This window comes from Microtus pennsylvanicus, chromosome 11 (assembly GCF_037038515.1).
Source record: "Microtus pennsylvanicus isolate mMicPen1 chromosome 11, mMicPen1.hap1, whole genome shotgun sequence".
NCBI lineage: Eukaryota > Metazoa > Chordata > Mammalia > Rodentia > Cricetidae > Microtus > Microtus pennsylvanicus.
Genome location: NC_134589.1, coordinates 63,056,890 through 63,077,978, shown reverse-complemented (window position 1 = coordinate 63,077,978; position 21,089 = coordinate 63,056,890). Strand labels below are relative to the sequence as shown.

The 21,089-nt window shown below is 48.2% G+C and overlaps 2 protein-coding genes across 2 annotated transcripts; one reads left to right on the top strand and one right to left on the bottom strand.

Moving 5' to 3' along the window:
* The first annotated feature begins 3,733 nt into the window (after positions 1 to 3,733).
* LOC142831605 (protein RoBo-1-like) lies at positions 3,734 to 8,166 on the top strand. Its single transcript, XM_075941818.1, has 5 exons — positions 3,734 to 3,854; positions 4,002 to 4,115; positions 4,561 to 4,716; positions 5,914 to 6,045; positions 7,976 to 8,166. The coding sequence occupies exons 1-5, from the start codon at positions 3,734 to 3,736 to the stop codon at positions 8,164 to 8,166; spliced, it is 714 nt and encodes a 237-aa protein (XP_075797933.1).
* Positions 8,167 to 19,257: 11,091 nt separating this feature from the next.
* Positions 19,258 to 20,205, bottom strand: LOC142831604 (olfactory receptor 2T1-like). The gene has a single exon (XM_075941817.1). The coding sequence runs from the start codon at positions 20,203 to 20,205 to the stop codon at positions 19,258 to 19,260; it is 948 nt and encodes a 315-aa protein (XP_075797932.1).
* Positions 20,206 to 21,089: the final 884 nt, after the last annotated feature.

Genomic DNA, 21,089 nt, shown 5'->3' with positions numbered 1-21,089 from the left:
GTATAGAGTGATGTCATGCCTGGTACCATGCACCCAAAAGTTTACACAGAACACTGAGGGAACAAGCTTCTCTCAGAGAAACATGCATATAAAACTTTTCTTTCTCCATAACCCGAGTGATCCCAGCTAGGTGTGGAAGTGCTTCAAAGTGGGACCCAGGGGCACTTCTCTAGAGTTCGCTCCTGTGCCCAGTGACTTTCTGGAGACACAAGATTTCAAAATATGGCCAAGAAAGAGAGAAGGCAAGAAGACCACAGAGTCTGCAGCTGCAGGACTCCATCCAGTTTCAGTAAGCAGAGCAACCACCTAGAAGCCTGGAGCTGGGCCGGGTTATTTAATCATCGAACCTGTCCTTATCTGAGTGTATCACTGACCCCAGGGCACAGGTACCTGACTTGCTGGAAGCCTCATCTTTCTGCTGCCTTTGTTCTCACCTGCTGTCAGTATTTCCCCTGGGCCACAGACGCTGAACCCAAGAGAGGGCCTTTCTGCCTCTGCTGCTCACTCTGACTGGGCTGTGTCCCCATCATGCTGCTCTCTCTCCCCTGCCCTCTCTCCTCATTCCCTAGGAATCCACTGTCCATTAGAACAGGTGAAGTCTTGGATGAGTGGAGTTCTAACCTCCAGCCACACATGCCAGTGTAAGCGACCTGCTGGGTAGGAATGAGGATGTTCTAACGAGGTGCTTGGAAACTGCCTTCCAGGAGAGGTTGGAGCCTAGGCAGTGATGGTGGGGTCGCATTTCGGCCAGGACTGCTTCTTTAGGCATATGACTGGCGCTATACTGAAGCAGAAACCTCATGCCAGGATCCTAAAGATGGTCCTGGCAGGTAGGTCACCAAACCTCTTTGTCTCTCTTCCCAGTGTGGCCACTTTGAATAAGACACTGTTGGATGTTCTTTATTATTACTTGTTTGGTTGACTTTATTAGTTGAAGTCAGACCTGGTTATTAAAGCTGTTAAGCTTTGAAGTCTGTGATTTATACCCTGCCACTCAGCAGGCTTAGCTCTGGTGTCCTGGAAGTCAGAAATCTCCTAAGATCAGGCAAGCCCTCTTCTATTCCTGCTCAGGCTGCTGCAGACTCTAGGCCCATGTATCAGCTTCCTCTAACCATAGCAACCCATAGAGGAGAAGGACTCCTTCCCAGGATGGGCTCCTTAGGATAAAGGGTCCCCTGCCACTCAAGGCTGTCAGGTCACAGGATGACACCACAGTATAATGAGAAAGACTGTCATCTCTAGGCACCTGGGTCTCTACAGATGCCCCGCTGGCTGCTGTCATTCTGCAGAATGATGTTTTGGCAAGAATGAGCATGGGATGGAGATCCCTTGAGGGGACTTGGGACCATTCTGAAGCCAAATGTGCAGGGGATATAAACCAGACAGTGAATCCTCTATGTCCCCAGTAAGCATTATGCTCAATCTCCTTTGACCACAGGTTAGCACATATCTGGCCGGTTTTCACCATGGAGATTTCGCTGAGGCCTTGCCCTGGGAGCAGGAAGTTGGTACAGAATTGGGTGGTTCCCGGTCAGTGGGGTGCCCTACTTTGTTCTCACTGCCACTATGACAGTGACTTCGGGTTGCTGTTCTTAGTGACAGAGTGAGCTCTCTTCTGCTGGCCTGCTGGGTAGAATCCAGGCCTCTGGCAGTGGAGGACAGCCTAGTGAAGGTTAATCAAGGTCTTACTCCAGGCTCTGCCATAAGGCTGGCCTCTTGGCCTCATACTTTCCTTATCTCCAGCTCCTTCACCTGGCCGGGAATCCACGGTCCAGGACTAGCAGGCTCACGAATCTGAGCAGGTAAGAGAAGAATGAAATGTAGAGTCTTGGGCGTTGACTGAGAAGCCTGGAGAGGATGCGAAGTCAAGTGGCGTGGGGCTGGGTTGTGTGGGGGAATTCGTGATTCTGTAAGCAGGGAGTTGGGATTCCTTCCTAGGCTGGCAATAGGCAAAGGGGCTCTGGGAACATAAGTCTAGGAAAGAATATGGGGATTTGTGTGCCAGATCCTGGCCATTATCTTATGGGCCCCGACAACTGGTTGCTTTCTAATTAGCCCTCTTTGGAGTGGAGGATGGATCCTCATCAGGGACCCATGGTCTTCACCTGGCCATTGTTGGGCTGTGGCAGATTTTCCAAGAACATGCTCCTGTATCTCCTGACATACTTGTCAGATTAGTGTGGGCAGCAGAAACCTTTCCCTTGCCCAGCATCCAGGCCTCCGTGGAGATTGCAACTGAGGCTCTGCTGATCTTGGACCGGTCACGGTGTCCTTCCTCCTATACCTCTACACACCAACTTCTGGGGGCCTCTGGACATGCTTGCTGTTCTTTTCCTACGGTCCTCACTTTCTTCACCACTCAGCATATTGGGTTCCCAGGAAGGTTCTCCTTGCCCTCACCCCCATGGCACAGTCCTGGATTTTGAGAAAACATGATCAAGATCTAGATGATTGCAGGAAGGTGGAGGAAGAGCGAGTCCCTTTAGCTTTCCCCTTCTCTCCATAGAAGAGAAATGGAACACTTGTTCCTAAAAATGGGCAGAAAGAGAGAGAAAATGTAGAAAAACAAGCCCAGTCCCTCACCTGCAAAATGCACACGTGTCTTAAGGTTTGAATCCAAGAAGGAAGGAATGGCTGGCACCGGACAGAGCCAATGCTAGGATTTGCCTTGAGGGAATGTGGAGGATGCTATGCTCACATGGCAGGCCAAACTTTGTTTCATAACTCTTTCTTTTTTGAGATAGGGTTCCTCTGTGTATCTCTGGCTGTTCTGGAACCCACTCTATAGAGTAGGCTGGCTTCAAACTCACAGAGATTCACCTGCCTCTGCTTTCCTGGAGTGCTGAAATTAAAGGCGTGTTCCACCACTGCCCGGCTCGTTTCATAACTTTTAAACGTAGAAGTCCCCTGCATAGCTCACTGAGGCCCAGAGGCCTTTTGATCCCCTCCTCTCCCCACCTCTTCCTTCCTCTGCAAGCCAGAGGTCCAGGAAGAGCTGTTCTCATGGTGTCCATCTCTATCAGATCAGTTTAGTTTAGTGCACTTGGCTTCATGCTAAGACTCTATTTATAATGTTAACTTGCGAGAGAACAACTGCTAGGTTGCAAAAGTCAGCGACAATGAGGAGAGAGAGAGCCCATCCTCAGCGTTCCTTGTGCATGCTCTCCTCCACCTGTCTCAAGGAGAGAACACTGGCTTTTCTCTCCTCCTCCGCCTCAGGACATCAGGTGAGCATTTTCAGTGTGTGCTTGTGACACCTGGTGGCGGAGGCTGACTCTGTGAAATGGTGGCTTTGGAAATGGTGAGCCTTAGCTGAGGGGCTGATGAGCACCATGGCCCGGGACTTTGCAGCACATAGAGAGAGCCTCCGCCTGCTCCCTGGAGGAGTCACTTCTTGACCACCTCGGCCATTTCGGCTGTGGAAGGAGATCTGGTACCTTCCAGACCCTTGCAGGAAGAATCCGTCTTGAGCAAAACTCCTTCCCAGGCTGACTGACTCTTCCCTTGTAGCCCAGTGGTGGTAGATACAGCATCTTTGCCAGTTTTGGTTCCTTCCAAATGGCCGTATCTAGTGTAAAGCCAGGGTTGGCTAATATTTGGCCTGCAGAATGAATTAGTGAATGAGTGAAAGCACAGACAGATACTGTTGCCTGACATTTGGGCTGCTGGATTACAAGGGCTGAGCCTCTTAGCTCTGACTCCTTTGTCCTCACTTGTTTCTTGCACAGTGTTCATGCGAGTCACCATGCCCTGGTCCTTGGTGCTGAAGAGTCTGCTTGCTGTCTGCATCTTCACCCACTTGTCTGTCAGCTGTGTGGGTGAGAGCGACAAGGATGGGAAGTGGGAGGTGGGCAGTAAGGTGCCTTTCGGGGGACGCCACGGATCGCTCAAGCCTTCAGGGATCCCTTTGACATTCGTGACTCCTTGACCCCGGGGAAAGCTTGCCAGCAGCTGCAAAGCCCTGGGATGACTTTCTGAGCCTGTTTGTTTCCTTTTTGCAGAGAGTTACAGATGTGAAAACAAAGAATGCCTTAACGGGAGATGCTTGTCTAATCCAAGGACCTGTGAATCCTCTAAAGGCTGCTTCTACCGAGCGCAGGATTTTAAAGCACCATGTAAGCTGATCTGCACTCTTACTGTTGTCTAGTTTATCCTTGCCTCCTTGAAGGATGGGGTTGGGAGTGTGGGCTTCTGGGAGGTGGTGGGGATGGGCAATGATACTGGATGTAGTCCCTAGGGACAGAGCGGGGAGTCCTTGGCTCTGTTTCTTATATCAACCTCATAGAGTTATGGGAGAGTGAACCCACACTTCTTTTTGCCATGCTAGGGATCAATTTCATGGCCCCATGCACATCAAGCAAACACTCTATTACTGGATCTCAGACCCATCGCAACAAGGTGTCCCTCTGTTCATTTGTTCTCAGAAACAATAACAGAGGGCCTTTGGGAGATAAGGAAACTAAAGACAGAGAATGAAGGAACAGCTTCCTTACCCCTGGATGCTTCTTTCATTCTCTCTGTACCTCAGAAGAGATCATTTCTTGGGGGTTTGTTTCTCAGCTGAACCAGCCACAGACCTAAGGCTCCATGAGAGAGGCTGTTCTAAAGATGAGTGTACTGAGCTAGCATTCTCAGCAACCCTGGGGGGCAATCGGACGTTTACATATGACTTCCAATGCTGCTACACTGAGCAGTGCAACAAAGAGCCCAAAGACGGTGAGTGGCTGTGCCTCCGCTTTCTGCTCTACGTCTCCGCTTTCTGCTCCGTGTCTCCGCTTTCTGCTCCGTGTCTCCGCTATCTGCTCCGTGCCTCCGCTATCTGCTCCGTGTCTCCGCTATCTGCTCCGTGTCTCCGCTTTCTGCTCCGTGTCTCCGCTATCTGCTCCGTGTCTCCGCTATCTGCTCCGTGTCTCCGCTTTCTGCTCCGTGTCTCCGCTATCTGCTCCGTGTCTCCGCTATCTGCTCCGTGTCTCCGCTATCTGCTCCGTGTCTCCGCTTTCTGCTCCGTGTCTCCGCTATCTGCTCCGTGTCTCCGCTATCTGCTCCGTGTCTCCGCTTTCTGCTCTGTGTCTCCATCTGCTCCGTGTCTCCGCTATCTGCTCCGTGTCTCCGCTATCTGCTCCGTGTCTCCGCTTTCTGCTCCGTGTCTCTGCTTTCTGCTCTGTGTCTCCTTTGCCTCTCTGTGTTCTTATCTCTGTGATGGGAAACAACACCGACGCTTGCCTCCCTTTTGTGTAGAGCGCTCCTTGAAAATGGGTTGAGATAGATGCAGGCTCTTCTCCTGGGTGGTAGACTGAGCGACAGTCGGATGGCAGGAATTGGTCTTGGGGACTTTCTCTAAGTGTCTTTTGGTTTAACAGCTTTGCTCTGCCTCTCCGACTGACAGGCTTTCTCACCCATTTCATTTCTCAGGTTCATTTTTGTTTTGTTGAGAAGTAGCCTTGCTGTGTTTCTGAAGTTTGTCTTGAACCTCTAGTCTCAAGCAATCCTTCCGCTCAGCCTCCAAAGGAGTAGCTGGGAGTTCGGGTGTGCGTGACCACCCAGACTCATTCCTCACCTTATGAACAGCATCTTTCTAGAAAACAGATGATCTTTTCTCCCATTATCTAGACTTCTTCCTTTGTTTTTGTTTTCTGAGACAGGGTTTCTCTGTGTAGCTCTGGCTGTCTATTTATGACTTTTCCTCCAGGACCGAGAGCCGAGTAACTGGTGAAGGTGAGGACAGCATGGGATTTCTGTGAGATCCGTCACTGTACCCACAGAGCAGGGCATTTCTCCCGGGCCTCCTTCCAGATCATTCTAGTTGCAGTGCTTTTTGGTAGAATCGTGAGGAGAACCGGTGTTTGATGAACAGTGGGTAGATACATTCTCAGCTATTTCTTTTGCCTATTCCCCTCTTCTCTCTCCATTCAGTGCCTCGGCCATCTCTCCAACCCAATGGTGTTGAATGCCCTGCCTGTTTCAGTGACAATGGCACATGTAACCACCAGGTTTCCCTGAAGTGCACCGGAGTAGAGACGAAGTGTGTGGAGGTTACTGGAAGAGGTACGAGTCCTTCCTCGAGCATCTTGTTAAGACCACAACCTCACTCTCTCTAGGCAGTGAGCTATGCCACACATAGCAACTGAACACAGCAAACACTGATTGCATCTCAGAGTGTGTAGATCTGTAACCCGAGAATGGCCAGGAGCATGGTCCTGGCTCAGGGTGTGTCCTAAGGGCTGTGTTTACTTGTGGTTTCTGATGGGTTTCGATTATTTCTCTTACGGTCTCTTTGTAGTTTTCATCGTGTTCTCCTGACTAACCACTGGCTTTCCTCAGGGCAAATGATAGAGACACAGATAGAAAAGGGGAGCTGTGGATTTAATGCTTTAATCCCAGAAACAACACACTTCCTCTTATAGACTGTTGGTAGTTTAGAGCAACCTTGACTGGACATGGGTGGAAGCTGCCAGGAGATGGAAGAGACTCTGTGGGCCATCTTTGAAACCTGTCTCCATGTGAAGAAAGCGGTCCTATGGGCCATGTGTCTGTACGGTTTGGAAGGAGCCATTTGTTGGAGATAAGGGTTAAGAATGGGAGGGAAGGGAAGCTGAAGAAGGAATGTAACTCTTTCCCTGGAGGAGTCAGGTCTGGGCACCTGCGTTGCTGTGATATCCTGGAATGGAGCCGTAGCTCACTAGAAGTATAGGAGGTGATGGCACTTGGGGTCCAGATGTCTTTACCGCTGTTGTCATTGTGGCCACCAAAGCCTGCAATTAAGCACTCAAGTTCTACCTGGTGTCACTCTAGATTTAGGAAAAGATATAATATATATATATATATATACACACATATATACACACACACACATATATATATATATATATATTAATTAAGAGAAAATTATGTTTGTTATGAAGCATCCATATACCATTGAGACAGGAACTGGGAAAACAACTGTAAGATTTTTCTTTCTGGAATGCACAGCTAAAGAAGGAGCTGGCAACTCTTTCCTGAACAATGTATAGAAAGGTTTTGTGGAACAAGTGGTGTATTAGGAGCCAACTAAGTGGTGGACGGAGAGCTTGAGAGGTCTGGGGGCAAGGTATATTTTTAGTTGGGAAAAATTTTGACAGAGGTTCTGGGATGAACAGTGGACAGGCCCATTGTCTAGATGAGTTGAGACAAAGCAAGAAATGGGGTGTCACAGAATGCAAAGGAGGATTCAAGCCATCCACAATGGGGTGCTTTACCTTGGGAAACAGATATAAGGTGCATTCTATAGTTGTTCTCATAGGGAACTCAGAGCCCTCAGAAGAAGGAATGCCAGTTTGTGGGAGATCCATAATATTTCTCTCCTAGAGAAGGAGAGAGAGGGTAGAGAGTGGAAGGCAGGCCCACTTGAAGGGTTCTAGCCAACAGCTGAGACCCTGCGTCTGACCTTCCTCCTCACCTGCATTGAGCTCATCTCTCCCAGTACATGGGTACCCAGAGGCCTCAGTGTTAGTCTTGTGTCTAAGATGCGAGGATCCTTTTAAGATTCCTTCTATATGCGGAAGACAGTGGGGCCAGAGGACAAGAAGGCTTGACTCCATGTAGACGGAGCTGTGCTCATGCAGTGGTGGAAGTTGTGGATTCTGGACCCTTCGGAGCAGAGCTCCCTTTCTTTCTTTCTTTCTTTCTTTCTTTCTTTCTTTCTTTCTTTCTTTCTTTCTTTCTTTCATTCTTTCAAGATTTATTTATTTATTATGTATACAACTTTCTGCCTCCATGTATACTCACACGCCAGAGGAGGGCGCCAGATCTCATTAGAGATGGTTTGGAGCCACCATGTGGTTGCTGGGAATTGAACTCAGGACCTCTGGAAGAGCAGACAGTGCTCTTAACCACTGAGCCATCTCTCCAGCCCCCAGAGCTCCCTTTCAAAGGACGTAGGTGAGAAGGAGGGACGATATGGGAGAGAAGAGTGACTGCTGGGTCTCTTCTTTAACAGAAATGACTGAGAACCTTCGTCCACATGTGATACACGGAATGGGCTGTGCGACAAAATCTGCCTGCAACTTGAAGAATATAACCATCGGGATAAACATAAAGATTGATACCTTCTGCTCCAAAGGGAGCCCTCCTCTCAGGTCCATCTCATCCATTCTGGCTGGTCTTTTCCTAATGAGAGCCTTGCTTTGATCCTTTGGGGACTGGCACTCCCATGATCCTTCTTCACATTTAAACACATCAGCAACCTTTCATGACTCCTTTACCCAACAGGGGAGAAATAAAGACCACTGATTATACTTTGGATGGAAAACTCTTACTTTCTTTTTGGCACTTTTCACAAGACTGTGATCTCTTTCATGTCCCTACCTACCCCTTGAGCCACATGTCCCCAGTGTAATTATCAATTTACACTCTTGATTTGGAACTGTTCATTGCTAATAAAAATATTTTTATTTTGGGGGAACAGGGTCTCATTGTATAGCACTGGCTAGCCTACAATTCACTATGTAGATAAAGCTGGCCTTGAACTTAGAGATTTATCTGTCTACTTCTGCCTCCAGGTGCTAGGATTAAAGTGTGCACCACCACACCTGGACTAGAAAACAGATTTTGAATGAACAGTTCAGAGCCCAGGAGAATCATTTTCCAAAGTCTTTTGGTATGGTGGTGAGCGCTTGTGATCCTGCTGTCTAAGCAGCAGAGGCAGGAGGATTACTGTTAAGGGTTAGGGTTAGCACCTAATGATATGGGCTATCTGCTGAGCTTCAGGCTAGCAAAAGCTACAAACATGGCAAGATGCTTCCCCCAAAATAAGAATCTGGCATGGAAGTATGCTCTTGAATTCCAGAACTAAGACAACGTACACAAGCAGATCCCTAGACTAACGTAATGGGAGCCTTCCATGCCAGTGAGAGCCCCCATCTGAAACACAACAACAAAAATGGTAGACAGCACAAGAAGAACCAGAGCTGAGGCCCCACAGCGATGTGCACACACATACCATACACATGAAAATAAAAACAAGGAGGCAGAGACAACTGAGCCTCCCTTACCTCTGAACCATGTGTGCAATCCTTGCCATGAACTCTGTATAGATCTGCATCTTAGGACAGATGGACACCAGGATACGGATGGAGGCTATGAAGGTGTTATAAATGCTAAGCTTAAAGAGGTGCATATCGCCCTTTAAATGTAAAAGAACATTTAGGAACAATATTTGAGAATATGGGAGTATTTTCTCCAAACTGCTTCCTCCTGTTTATTGGGTGAAGTATTTTGTTTGTGGAGGGTTTCACAGCAACCTTTCAGGGGGGTCTTGTTCCATCAAACCATATTGGTATGGAAGCAATCCACAGGTTCTCATCCTCTGTGAAAGCAAAAGAAGAACCTCTTTTCCAAAGCAACATATCCTTAGACCCAAATTCTGAAGTCAAGATACCTTTATAATATACATGCTGGTTTAGCTTAGCAGTATGGAAGCAATCCACAGGTTCTCATCCTCTGTGAAAGCAAAAGAAGAACCTCTTTTCCAAAGCAACATATCCTTAGACCCAAATTCTGAAGTCAAGATACCTTTATAATATACATGCTGGTTTAGCTTAGCAGTCCATACAATGAAATTATCTCTCTGCACTTAGCTCATTCACAGTCAAAAAATTTTAAGAAAACACAAAAATATACATAATCCAGACTCTGTGAATTTTCATCTTTACATGGCCTGTTTTTTATTCTATTACTTTTTAATATTTATTTTATTATCTTTATTCCTTTAATCTATTACCATTTGCACTCTGTCTCTTTAAAGACTTTGCCCCCTTTTAAAAAACCATTTACTTCTTTTCCAACTCTCTATACTCTTTTTTCTCTCTCCCAAGCCTGCATACATTTGTCCAACACTGCGACCCATTTAAAGGTCTTTTATGTCTAAATCTGTCCTACTGTGTATCTGTAATTCTTTACTGTCCAGGAACATTTCTTAAAATGCTAAGTGCATTTTTAAAACTTTAGCTGCGCCTTTTCTAAGAGAAATATGGCATTGCCTCCTTGGCCTGCCAGTCCAGCATGGCAGAGCTGTTCTATTCACTGCCTCTGAGAGCCACACACACTACCCCATTTCCAGGCACACAGCCAGTCCACATTGCCATCAAGCAGCCACAACATGCTGCTCACAAAACCCATCAAAATGCTTGGTCTCCCCAAAGAACCAGAGTTCCTGTTAACAGCATGGCCCATGGCCAGGAAGCTGCCATTTTAAAACCATGCAGCTGCTACTGCTGAATCAGTAAGACCCCTCTGAAAGGAGCTGCCACACACTGCCAGCAAGCAGCAAGAATATGTGTTAAACTCTATTTTTGTGTCTAGAATTCCTTTTCAAGTTTTCTCAGGTTTTACATGGATTTAGTTGGCCAAGTGGGCACTAATTTGTAATACGAGGGTCTGCTTGTTTGTTCCTGGTTGCCTGGGTAGCTTAGACCTGAAATAATCACACAGAAACTGTATTCATTAAATCGCTGTTTGGCCCATTAGGTCTAGCTTCTTATTGGCTAACTCTTACATCTTAGTTTAACCCATCTCCATTAATCTGTGCATCACCACGAGGTCGTGGCCTACCAGCAAAGTTTCAGCATGTCTATCTCCGGCAGTGGCTCCATGGCATCTCCCTGTCTCCACCTTCTTTCTCCCAGCATACAGCCTAGCTTTCCCCACCTAGTTCTGTTCTTCCCTGCCACAGGCTCAAAGCAGTTCTTTATTCATTAACCAATAAAAGCAACACATAGACAGAAGAACCATCCACACCATTTCCCCTTTTCTGTTTAAACAAAAGGGAAGGCTTTAACTTTAACATAGTAAAATTACATGTAACAAAACAGGTATCAAGCAAGAATTACAGTTACAATATTTATATCTACTTTATCTTTTATCATAACTAAGGAAAACTATAACTATAAATTCTTCAATTCCATCAAAGACTCCAGAAGGATATAATATTACCTAAGTAAACACGAAGTGCATTGTAAGCAACTTCCAAAACTCTAGAATTGACAGAGACATCTCACTGTCTGCACAGTCACCCAAAGTTTTTCTGTACCATTGGGGCATCCATCTTCAGCCTACAAGCCCATAGTATCCAGCAGACTTTTCTATAAAGCAGGAAATTTCAAAGACAGTTCCGCCTATATTGGCAATTTGTCAGTCACTTTCTTCTGTGTCCTGAAGAATGCAAAGATCTTGTCTTGTCAACTTGATACAAACCAGGGTCACCTGGAAAGAGAGACCCTCAACTGAGAAAATTGTCTCCACCAGATTGTCTTGTAAACAAATTTGTGAAGCATTTTCTTGATTGATGATTGATTTGGAACTGTAGGCACTGCTATCCCTGGGCAAATGGTCCTGGGAGGTGTCAGGAAGGAAGATGTACCTGAAGAGCAAGCCAGTAAACAGTGCTCCTGTATGGTACCACGTCAGCTCCTGTCTCCAGGGTCCTGCCTTGAGTTCCTGTATGGTACCACGTCAGCTCCTGTGTCCAGGGTCCTGCCCTGAGTTCCTGTATGGTACCATGTCAGCTCCTGTCTCCAGGGTCCTGCCTTGAGTTCCTGTATGGTACCACGTTAGCTCCTGTCTCCAGGGTCCTGCCTTGAGTTCCTGCCCTGGCTTCCCTTCATGGTGTAATCTGTAAAATGGAATAAAGACTTGTCTCCCCAAGTTCCTTTGGGCCATGGTGTTTTTTATCACAGCAGTAGAACACAAACTTGGACGCTCTCTTCCGACGGCATTCTCAGATAACAATCATTCTCACGGAGCCCACAGTAAATGACTGCAGCAGACACAAATTTACAGAAGGTTCGTCCCAGCTGCCGCTCCAGTTTGGGGCAGTTGACACAACTCAGATTATCAGAATACACTCCGTGGTAGGAGCTATTTTCCTTTTCTCTGCTCTTGAGCCACTGTCTTCTCACCTTCTCTCTCTCCCCCACCTCTAATCCTATTTCTTCTGTCTTCCCCCACCATCATCTCCCGTTTTCACCACTCTTCCCCTGTACCTTGTGTTCCTCTGTGATAAGCAACATTGGGATCTTTGAAGAGACAGATGACAGACACCTCAGGAGTCAGAGAGAAAGCATCACATCAGGATGGGTTGAGGCAGCCACTGCTCCACCATGAAAGCAGGAATGAGGAGTGTGTGTGTGTGTGCATGTGTGTGTGCTAATAAAAGGCTGAGAGTATTTGATGATAACTGGTTTCTAGTGATGCTGGAGAGAGATGACTTTCTCCTTCCTTTCTTCCATCCTTTCTCCCTTCCTTCCTTCCTTCCTTCCTTCCTTCCTTCCTTCCTTCCTCCCTCCCTCCCTCCCTCCCTCCTTCCCTTCCTTCCTTTCTTCCATCCTTTCTCCCTTCCTTCCTTCCTTCCTTCCTTCCTTCCTCCCTCCCTCCCTCCCTCCCTCCTTCCCTTCCTTCCTTTCTTCCATCCTTTCTCCCTTCCTTCCTTCCATCCTTCCTTCCCTCCCTCCCTCCATCTCTCCCTCTCTCCCTCCCTCCCTCCTTCCCTTTCTTCCTTTCTTCCATCCTTTCTTCCTTCCCTCCCCTCTTTCCCTCCCTCCGTCCCTCCCTTTCTTCTTCTTTTTTTTTTTTGAAAGAATCTGAAGGTCCACCTTCACTTCCAGCCACTGGGGTTAGAAGCAAGGGTAGCCATACCCAGTTATTTGCTTTTGTTTTTTTCCCATGTATGTGCTGGGTATTTAAACCCAGGTATCCTAAGGCTTTCACAGCCATCTTCCTGGGCTTGACTATCACACAATATCAAGCCAGGCAAAATCCCAGCCTGGATGGGGGAGGGTATCATGAAGCCCTACTGCTATTGGCAATTGAAGGATGCTGGGGAGGAAGAGTGAGTTTCCTTCAGGGACATGACCTCTGAGAGGCTACCTATGTAGTCAGCCCTACATCCATGCCTAAATAGCACCACTAAGAGAACTCAGTGAGTTTCAAAAAATATAGCATATGGAGAAAGGGAAAAGTGGAGGGAATAGGAGAAGAATCTGTAGGGATGAAATAGGGGTGGGTGGGTTTGATCAACACTCATTATATTCATGTATGAAATTCTCTATAAAATGTATTCAGATTCACAAAATGTATTTGAAACGACACAAAACAGAGAACACACACACACATACACACACACACGACCAGAGGGATGTAACATATGGAAAGAGGTATATTAAAACCACTGTAGAGGGATACAACATCTGGGGAGAGGTATATTAAAACAAAGAGGAGGGAGTCATGGTGGCTCATAGAGACAGAGACAGACAGATCTCTATGAATTTGAGGCCAGCCTGGTCAACACAATGAGTTCCAAGCCAGCTTAGGTTACATAGTGAGACCTTATTTCAACAAAAACAGAAACAACTAATCAAAGCCAGAGGAAGAAAGTGGGCACAAAATTTTATTGAGGAATATCTCCAACTAGTGGGCATTTCGGGCATAACAGCTAATTGAGCCAAAATTTTTTTTTTTTCTCTAAACAAGCCACCTTTGGGCTCTATGGTACCCTTCACTCAGCTCTGTCACTAGAGGACGGTGTAGACGACGCCTCAGGAACCCCCGAGACTCTCCGTGGATGTCCACAGTGGCGACAGGCTTGCCGAGTTTTCAGGGGAGGTAGCTAAAAAAGTCTTCCTAATCCCGGCTCCTCTAACAAGGGACACTGTGGCTACAGATGCGGGTCACCTGAGGACCTTAGTGGTTCCCTACAGAGTGAGACAGTGGCACCATGCTGCATCCCGCTGTCAGGAGGGGAAGCACGGAGATGATAAGGGGTGGAGACATAGGGGTCAAGAGCAACTCATTTAGCCTGATCTAGCCAGGGACACATTCTGTTTTCTCCCCTGAATTACTGCAGATCCGATACTGGGTCTTTAGGGTGTCTGCGAGTCACTCTGGTTGTGGCTAATTATGTCTGTGTTGTTGTGGGCAGATAAAGCTGGCGTCTCTTCCTCTGTTAGTTATCCCGGCGGTGTCACTTTGTTGATTTGACTGACTCAGAAGTGAATCCATTTCAAAGCTGATTGATCCAGTTAACTCCACAGGTTCCTGTGTTCACCAGACACTTCTTGTAAGCAACAGTGTTAGGTGAAGCACTGTACTGGAGAGGCGGCTCAGCCATTCTTGCCGAGGACACAAATTTGGTTCATGCTCACCTCTAACTCCGACTGCAGGGATTCCACGCCCTCTTGTGGCCCCCTAGGGCACTACACTCTCACACACAATTTTTAGAAAAATGTATGAAAACATTATTATTGTCTTATGGAAAGTTTCATCTTCAATAAAAATTCTCATATTATTTAGCAAGATTATGCGAGATTAAAAAATCATTCACTTTTTTCCAAGACAGGATCTCTTTACATAGCACTGGCTGCCCTGGAACTCACTATGAGGACTAGGCTGGCTTTGAACTCACAGAGATCCACCTAGCTCTGCTTCTTGAGTGCTGTGACTAAATGCAAGTCCTACCGTGCCTGACTGAGTCTTTTAAGCTTGAAATTCAGTTGATGTTTGCAGCGGCAGCACTGGGAGAAACAAGTTAAGTACATGTCAAGACAAAAATCAATCACAGCCTTTTTTTCCTTTGACAGACTGAAAAGGTTGAACAGGATTTAGCCCACGAGTTGGATTTTTTTGGATCACAGACTGACATTTATTCATCAATGTTGGAAGTTCTGAGAAAAAGCACTATCATCTGCTCAGTGCGACGGACTCACGTGGAGCTGCAGACCAATGTCCTAGTTGGCATTTCTTCTGCTGACAGAACACCAGACCCCCACAAAAAATGGGGAGAAAGGTTTTAATCTTAGCTTACAGCTTACAGTCTGTTACTGAGGGCAGTCAGGACCCATAGAGGTCCTCTTGCTCCCCTGGCTGACCCAGCCTGCATTTTTATACCCCCCAGGACCACCTGCCTAGATGTGGCACCACCCACAGTGAGCCAGGTCCTCTCATATTAACCACTAATCAAGCAAACACTGCACAGGCTTGTCCACAGGCCAGTCTGACAGAGGCAAGTCCTCAGCGGAGGTTCCCTCTTTCCAGGTGATTCCATTTGTGCTGACAAAATCTAGGCAGCGCAGCCAGAGCCCCTGAGTTTCCACGGCAGGGGGTTAGGAACTTCCCACACTTCAGCTACTTCTTAAGACAACCAGGATCACCCAGGGTGGGGTGTGGGTGAGTAAAGCAACAAGCAGGAATCAGAACGAGAGACGGTGGTAGTGGCAGAGCCAGGCTTGACTCAGAGCAATCCATCCAGATTTCTGGCAGTTGTCCAGGGATGAGCCATCCGGCCTCAGGTTCCCTGGCTATCCTAATGGTCAGAAGAGGGGACCTGGAGAGATTCCATTATCCACAGGCTTCTCTGTCAGGTTCTTCCTCCAGTGAACCCAAGAGCAGCTAACTGCTCTCTGCCGCACGTCAGCACTGTGCTCAGCTCAGGGAGTCCACTGTGCCCACTGCTGGGTGGCACCTCCATGGTGTGTTCAACACCAAACACGTGCATTTGGTCTTCCTTTCTTCAGAACCCCAGACACTGTAGTCTCTCCCCATGCGCATCTCTGGGTCCCAGCCACTCCCACATGGCCTAGCACAGACCTCACACGTCAGCCACCTAACCTTTCCTTGTCACAGACGCAGTCTTCCGCTTTTACCTCACATCTGAGCCAGGCCCAGGGCGAGTGAGCAGAGCCAGTTCATTCACACGTCTTACACCAGCTTATAATCATGCCTTAGTTCCGAATGCTCAGAAACCATAAAGACATTGACCTGGCTTCAGCCCCTCCTGTGGCTATGTTCTCTAAAGCAGTGGTTCTCAACCTGTGGGCCACGAGCATTGGAAAACATGCATTTCTGATGGTCTTAGAAACCCACAACCAAACATTTATTTCATTGCTACTTCATAACTGCAGATTTGCTACTGAGTGGTGTCTCAGTTCCTAAGATCGCAGGAAATATGTTTTCTGATGGTCTCGACCGAGGGAGAGGCTCACCAGACTCAGGAAACTCAGAGAGTTATGAGATCCACAAGGCCGGGAGGAGGAGTCTGGTGTCACTGTCAGGGGGTCCTGCAGGGAGCTCTTGGGATGCAGCGTTCCTCAGTTGTCCCATGCAGGAGGCGAGCTTGATACTGATGCAGCTAGGATCACTGGTGACTCCCCTCCCATGCGCCTGTGAATAACCCCCTCAAAACTCACGGATTCACCAAACTAGTGGAATCATTCCCTTGGTTTGTCATTGGTGCTCAATTTTGGGTGAATGAACAGAGTCTCTGCTCATCCCTTCCCAGGAGGACACAGAACAGGCTCTGATCCACTCCATGCGTGGCTGCGTATACACTAAACTTTGCTGGACTTGCGAGTGGATAATTGTAAAATGCTTGTGGTGAGATCACGGTCAATGCGATAAGTAAACAAAAACTGCAACTTTAATTCTTCAGCGATGCATGCCTCACAATCCCGTCCCTAACTCTCTAGAAGGGACACAGGATGCAGATAGGTTCAGCTGTTACCCACAAGCCAGGTAGTCAGGAGGGGACATTCAGGACTGTCCATAGCATGCCGAAAGGATTGATAGCACCCGATCTGCTGGCAAAAACCACGTGTGCTAGTTCACTGCAGGTGCCAGGCAGAGCACAGTGCAAGGGATGGTGGCGCCGAAGTGCAACGCGTTGGGGTCGTGAGGACACGGCTGTTGGGAATGGTGAAGGAGGTGGAGATGTGGGAATATAAGTTGGCATGGGATAGGGGATGCAGAAGAGAACTCAGGGGGAGGATGAGGCAGATATAGAAATGCAGGCTGGAGCAGGCTGGGGGGTACATGGTGGCTCCATCTTACCCTCACCTGTTGAGAAGGGCATGAAGGCGCGGCTACAGGCCAAGAGCAGCCTGCTCGGGGCAGCAGGGTGCATGGCCCAGGCTGTTAGGTTCCGTCTCTGTGGAGAGAGCATGATCAGGTGGAATTCACACAAACCAACATGGCAGGGCCACCCCAGTTCACCCCTTCCTCCATGTGGGCAGCATTGCCTCCCAGTCCGAAGTCCCTTACAACTGGAACCCAGGTTTTAACTAGCCTAAACTGAGCACGTGGGCACAGCCTGGCCCTGGGGGCACCTGAGACTCAAAACTTAGACTTGTATGGCCTGAAGGGAACTCTGGCCCATTCTTCTTTTCACACGGCTAAACTGTAGTGGGAAGGCAGGGGGTGTTTAAAAAGTGCCCATGTTCCCTGGATGAACTGGGAAGGTTGGGTTGCCAGGGTAAAACCAAGAACCAGTACCAGGTACTGGGATCCAAAGTGCCGCTCTTGCTTAAGACAGTCAAACTGTATTATGCATGCGTGTGGTGCAGCCCCCCCCCCCCAGGTTGTCTGCCTGTTCTCATTGGCCTGTATCTTAAACTTTTCCCGCCTTCTCAGAGCCTTGGCCAATGAGATTTAGTGCCTCAAGCTCCCACGTGACCAGAGAAATCTTGGCCAGGGATTTCAGCAGTTCCGAGAAACGAGAGGTGTGGATAACTGAGGCTTATGTTTTTCCCACCCCACACTACTCTGTCTTCTTGTGGCTGGTTGCCTACCCTACTGTCTCGAAGACCCTCTGATGAGGAATACCTAATAAACTGACACCCATTCCTCACCCCAACACCCTCCAATGGGTGATATTTGGAGAGCAGCAATTCTCATTTCTGGGCATTTTCTACCGTCACCTTGTCTGACACTAACATTTTGGGAAGGGGAGGTGTTTTTTGTGTAGGCACGTGACCGCCAGACCCTAGCACTGTGCCTTGGCCGTGAGTGTGGAGTTAGTGTGTGCCAACTGGATGACAGATCCTAAAGGTACTGGAATTCTTGCTCACCCACCAACCCCATCATTGAAGCCTTGCTTTCCTTCATCTGTGGAAAACCCGCGTAGCTTCTAGAAACAACCATCAATGGAAAAATGGATAAAGAAAAGGTGTCATAGATACACAATGGGACGTTATTTAGCCAAAACAAAGGGGGAGTCAATAAAACTACCAGAAACTGTAGGACGTCCAGGGGTTGACCGATCACAGTGGGGAAGCAGCTTCCCTGGTAAAGTTCTGTTAACAGGAGAGTGGAGAGGAGGTTGGGAGAGCTTAGGGCAAGTAGCTGGACTTCACGGGGGCTTCATGGAAGGATGAATTTGAAACGCCTCTGAAATATTTTGTGGGCGTGCTGAGGTAGCAGATGTGTGTTGAGAGAGGGGGAGGGGAAGTCTGGCTGACCTGTACATATGTAAGGTTAACTTTGGAGCCAGTGATGACTGAAGCCAAGGCCTTAGATGGGGGCAGGGTGCTGGAAAGAGAAAGGTTTGGGCCCCAGGCTTTAAAGACCTTCATCATTTAATAGGAAAAGACTAGGCCAGAAGGAGAAGATTCATGGACATGGAGTCATAGGCAGGAACAATTTTTCCAAGAAGGTGGAAACAGGAACAGAGCTACTGAGGCCAGGCAAGGAAAGGTTTATTTATTTGTTTAATTATTTATTTGCAGTTTTCTATTGATCCAGTATTTATTATTGATCATGTGTCCCAGCCTCCCTCCTAGAAGCTGATGATGTGGCATCAAAGAAGCAAATCCTTTGCCTTCTGGGCCCATGCAATCTAATTGGGGGGGGGACCTCAAATCTACAAATAGGAGGAGGGGAAGATGGTGGGTGGTTGGATGAGGCCAGAAAGCCGCTGTGACTGGGATAAGGGGTACAGGTGTCTCTGATGCTTTGAGCAGTTTCCAAGCAAGAGACGGAGGGAGGAGCTATCTGAAATGCCAGGTGCCATTCTGGCTGCGGAGGACTGCATTGAGGGACCGTGCTGAGGGTGTCCAGCCAGGACAGAATGCTTGAAGACAGGGCGCCAATAGAGAAGGCTGCGGAAATAGCTGGGGATGAGGGGATTTGTGGGTCTTTGTCTTTTACTGGGGCAGAAGCTCAGTGATACAGAGAGGATGGGTTCCTGCTGTGGTCCACAGAGAAGCCTGGGGTCTGCAGAGGTGGAGGGGAGCCAGTGTAGACAAGTCTCTGGAGAAAGCAGCAGCTGGAGGGAGCAATGGCTTCTCCTTTTACTCCTTTGCATATGAGTTTGGGAGTTGAGGAGTCCCAGAAGAGGATCCTGAAGTTGCAGACTTGGAGGCCCTTCTCAAATAGATAAGTCTCTCTGCCTTGGCATTCAGTGCTCATGATGATGTCAAGAGCAGAGGGACTTGCCTCCCAGGCCCCTCTTGGGTCTCATGTATTCCTGATGACGCCACACCTTCCCATTGCCTTTTTCATTGCCCCTGTCACCTCCTTGTTCCTGAGGCTGTAGATGACAGGGTTGAGCATGGGTGTGAGGACGGTGTAAAAGACGGATACTACATCATCTTGGCCTGGCGAGTGATAGGAAGCAGGTAGCATGTAGGTATAGACAAGGGGCCCATAGAAGAGATTGACGACCGTCAGGTGGGAGGAGCACGTGGCAAGGGCCTTCTGACGCCCCTCCACAGACCGCATACGGAGGACAGCAGCCAGGATGAGGGCATAGGAGGTGGTGATGAAGGTGATGGGCACCAGGAGGACCACCACGCCTGTCACAAAGAGTACCTGTTCGTAGGCTTCTGTGTCTGCACAGGCTAGCATCAGCAGCGAGGGCACCTCACAGAAGAAGTGCGAGATCTTCCGAGAGCCACAGTAGGGGAACTGGAGGGTCAGAGACGTCTGGATGGAGGCGTTGAGGGATCCTCCCAGCCAGGAGGACACAACCATGAGCAGGCACACCCGGCGGCTCATGAGCACCGGGTAGCGCAGAGGGTTGCAGATGGCCACATAGCGGTCATAAGCCATGAGGGCCAGCAGGAGGCACTCTGCAGCCCCCAGGAACATAAAGAAAAACATCTGCGCCCCACAGCCCCCAAAGGAGATGCTTGTCCAACCGAAGAGGAAGCCCACTATCATCTTGGGGACAGTGACTGATGTGAAGAAGACATCCAGAAAGGACAGCTGACTGAGGAGGAAGTACATGGGCGTGTGGAGTCGGGTATCCATCCAAATCAGAAGGACCATGGCTGTGTTACCCGCCATGGCAAGGATATAGACCAACACCACCATGCTGAACAAAAACAGGTGTGTCTGGCTGTTGTTAAAGAGGCTCGTGAGGACAAAACCAGTGGTAGAATAGTTCCAGTGCTTGGGGCCCATCTCCTGCTGAGCTGCCCTGTGGGGACAAAGAACCAGGTCAGCAGCGTTAGAGACAGGGAGAGGGGTTGAGGTGAGAAGAGAACACCCTGAGAGCTCAGGGGACCACCCAGGGATCCAGAGCGGCAGCAGATATACTTTGTCCTTAATGTTCTTGCCAGTATTTCTAGGGTCATTATTTCATAGGAAACTGATATTAAGGCATGGTCTGTAGGGAAAGCAGTGTTCAGAGGGAAACACACCACTCCAAACGTGTGCTGTGTAAGAAGAAAGACCAGAGACTCCCAGTTAAACTTCCCATCCCGCAGAGAAAACAAGGATGCTAGGAAAATCCCAGCACGTCACAACACCCCCCCCCCCCCCATTTATGAGATTCACATAGTTGTTGATGTTTTCAGTTCTAAACAAAGAGATACACACAGGAAAATATTTTACAAACGTATGGTTGACCTAAAGGCTAGATCCACACATGTCTGAATTATACGTTTCAACATTCTTATTGATGTGAGGATTTGTGTGATTTGGTTTTCTTACAAGCGAGAGCTGTGGGTGCAGCCGAAAAGGGACATTTTGTCATCTGTCAAAACTGCCCAGCCCTATGCCTCGCTTGTGGTCCTGGCCACCAGGAAACTCACATTTGGGTTTTTGTGCCCTGGGGCAGTGATGGCTTTCTGTGGGTTTTGACAATATGTGGCCATCTTCATATTATTTCCGGATCTTCAGCAGTTTCATAAATGAGTCATGACTCAGTAATTAGAGCCCCTGCAACATTCTCCTGCCCACTGGGCTCTGTAAATATAAACACGTGAATGCCTTATAGGGAATAGGAAAAGCAGCTGTAAGAATTTCTCTCGGGGACACCAGAGATTTCTGGTCCTCTGCACTCA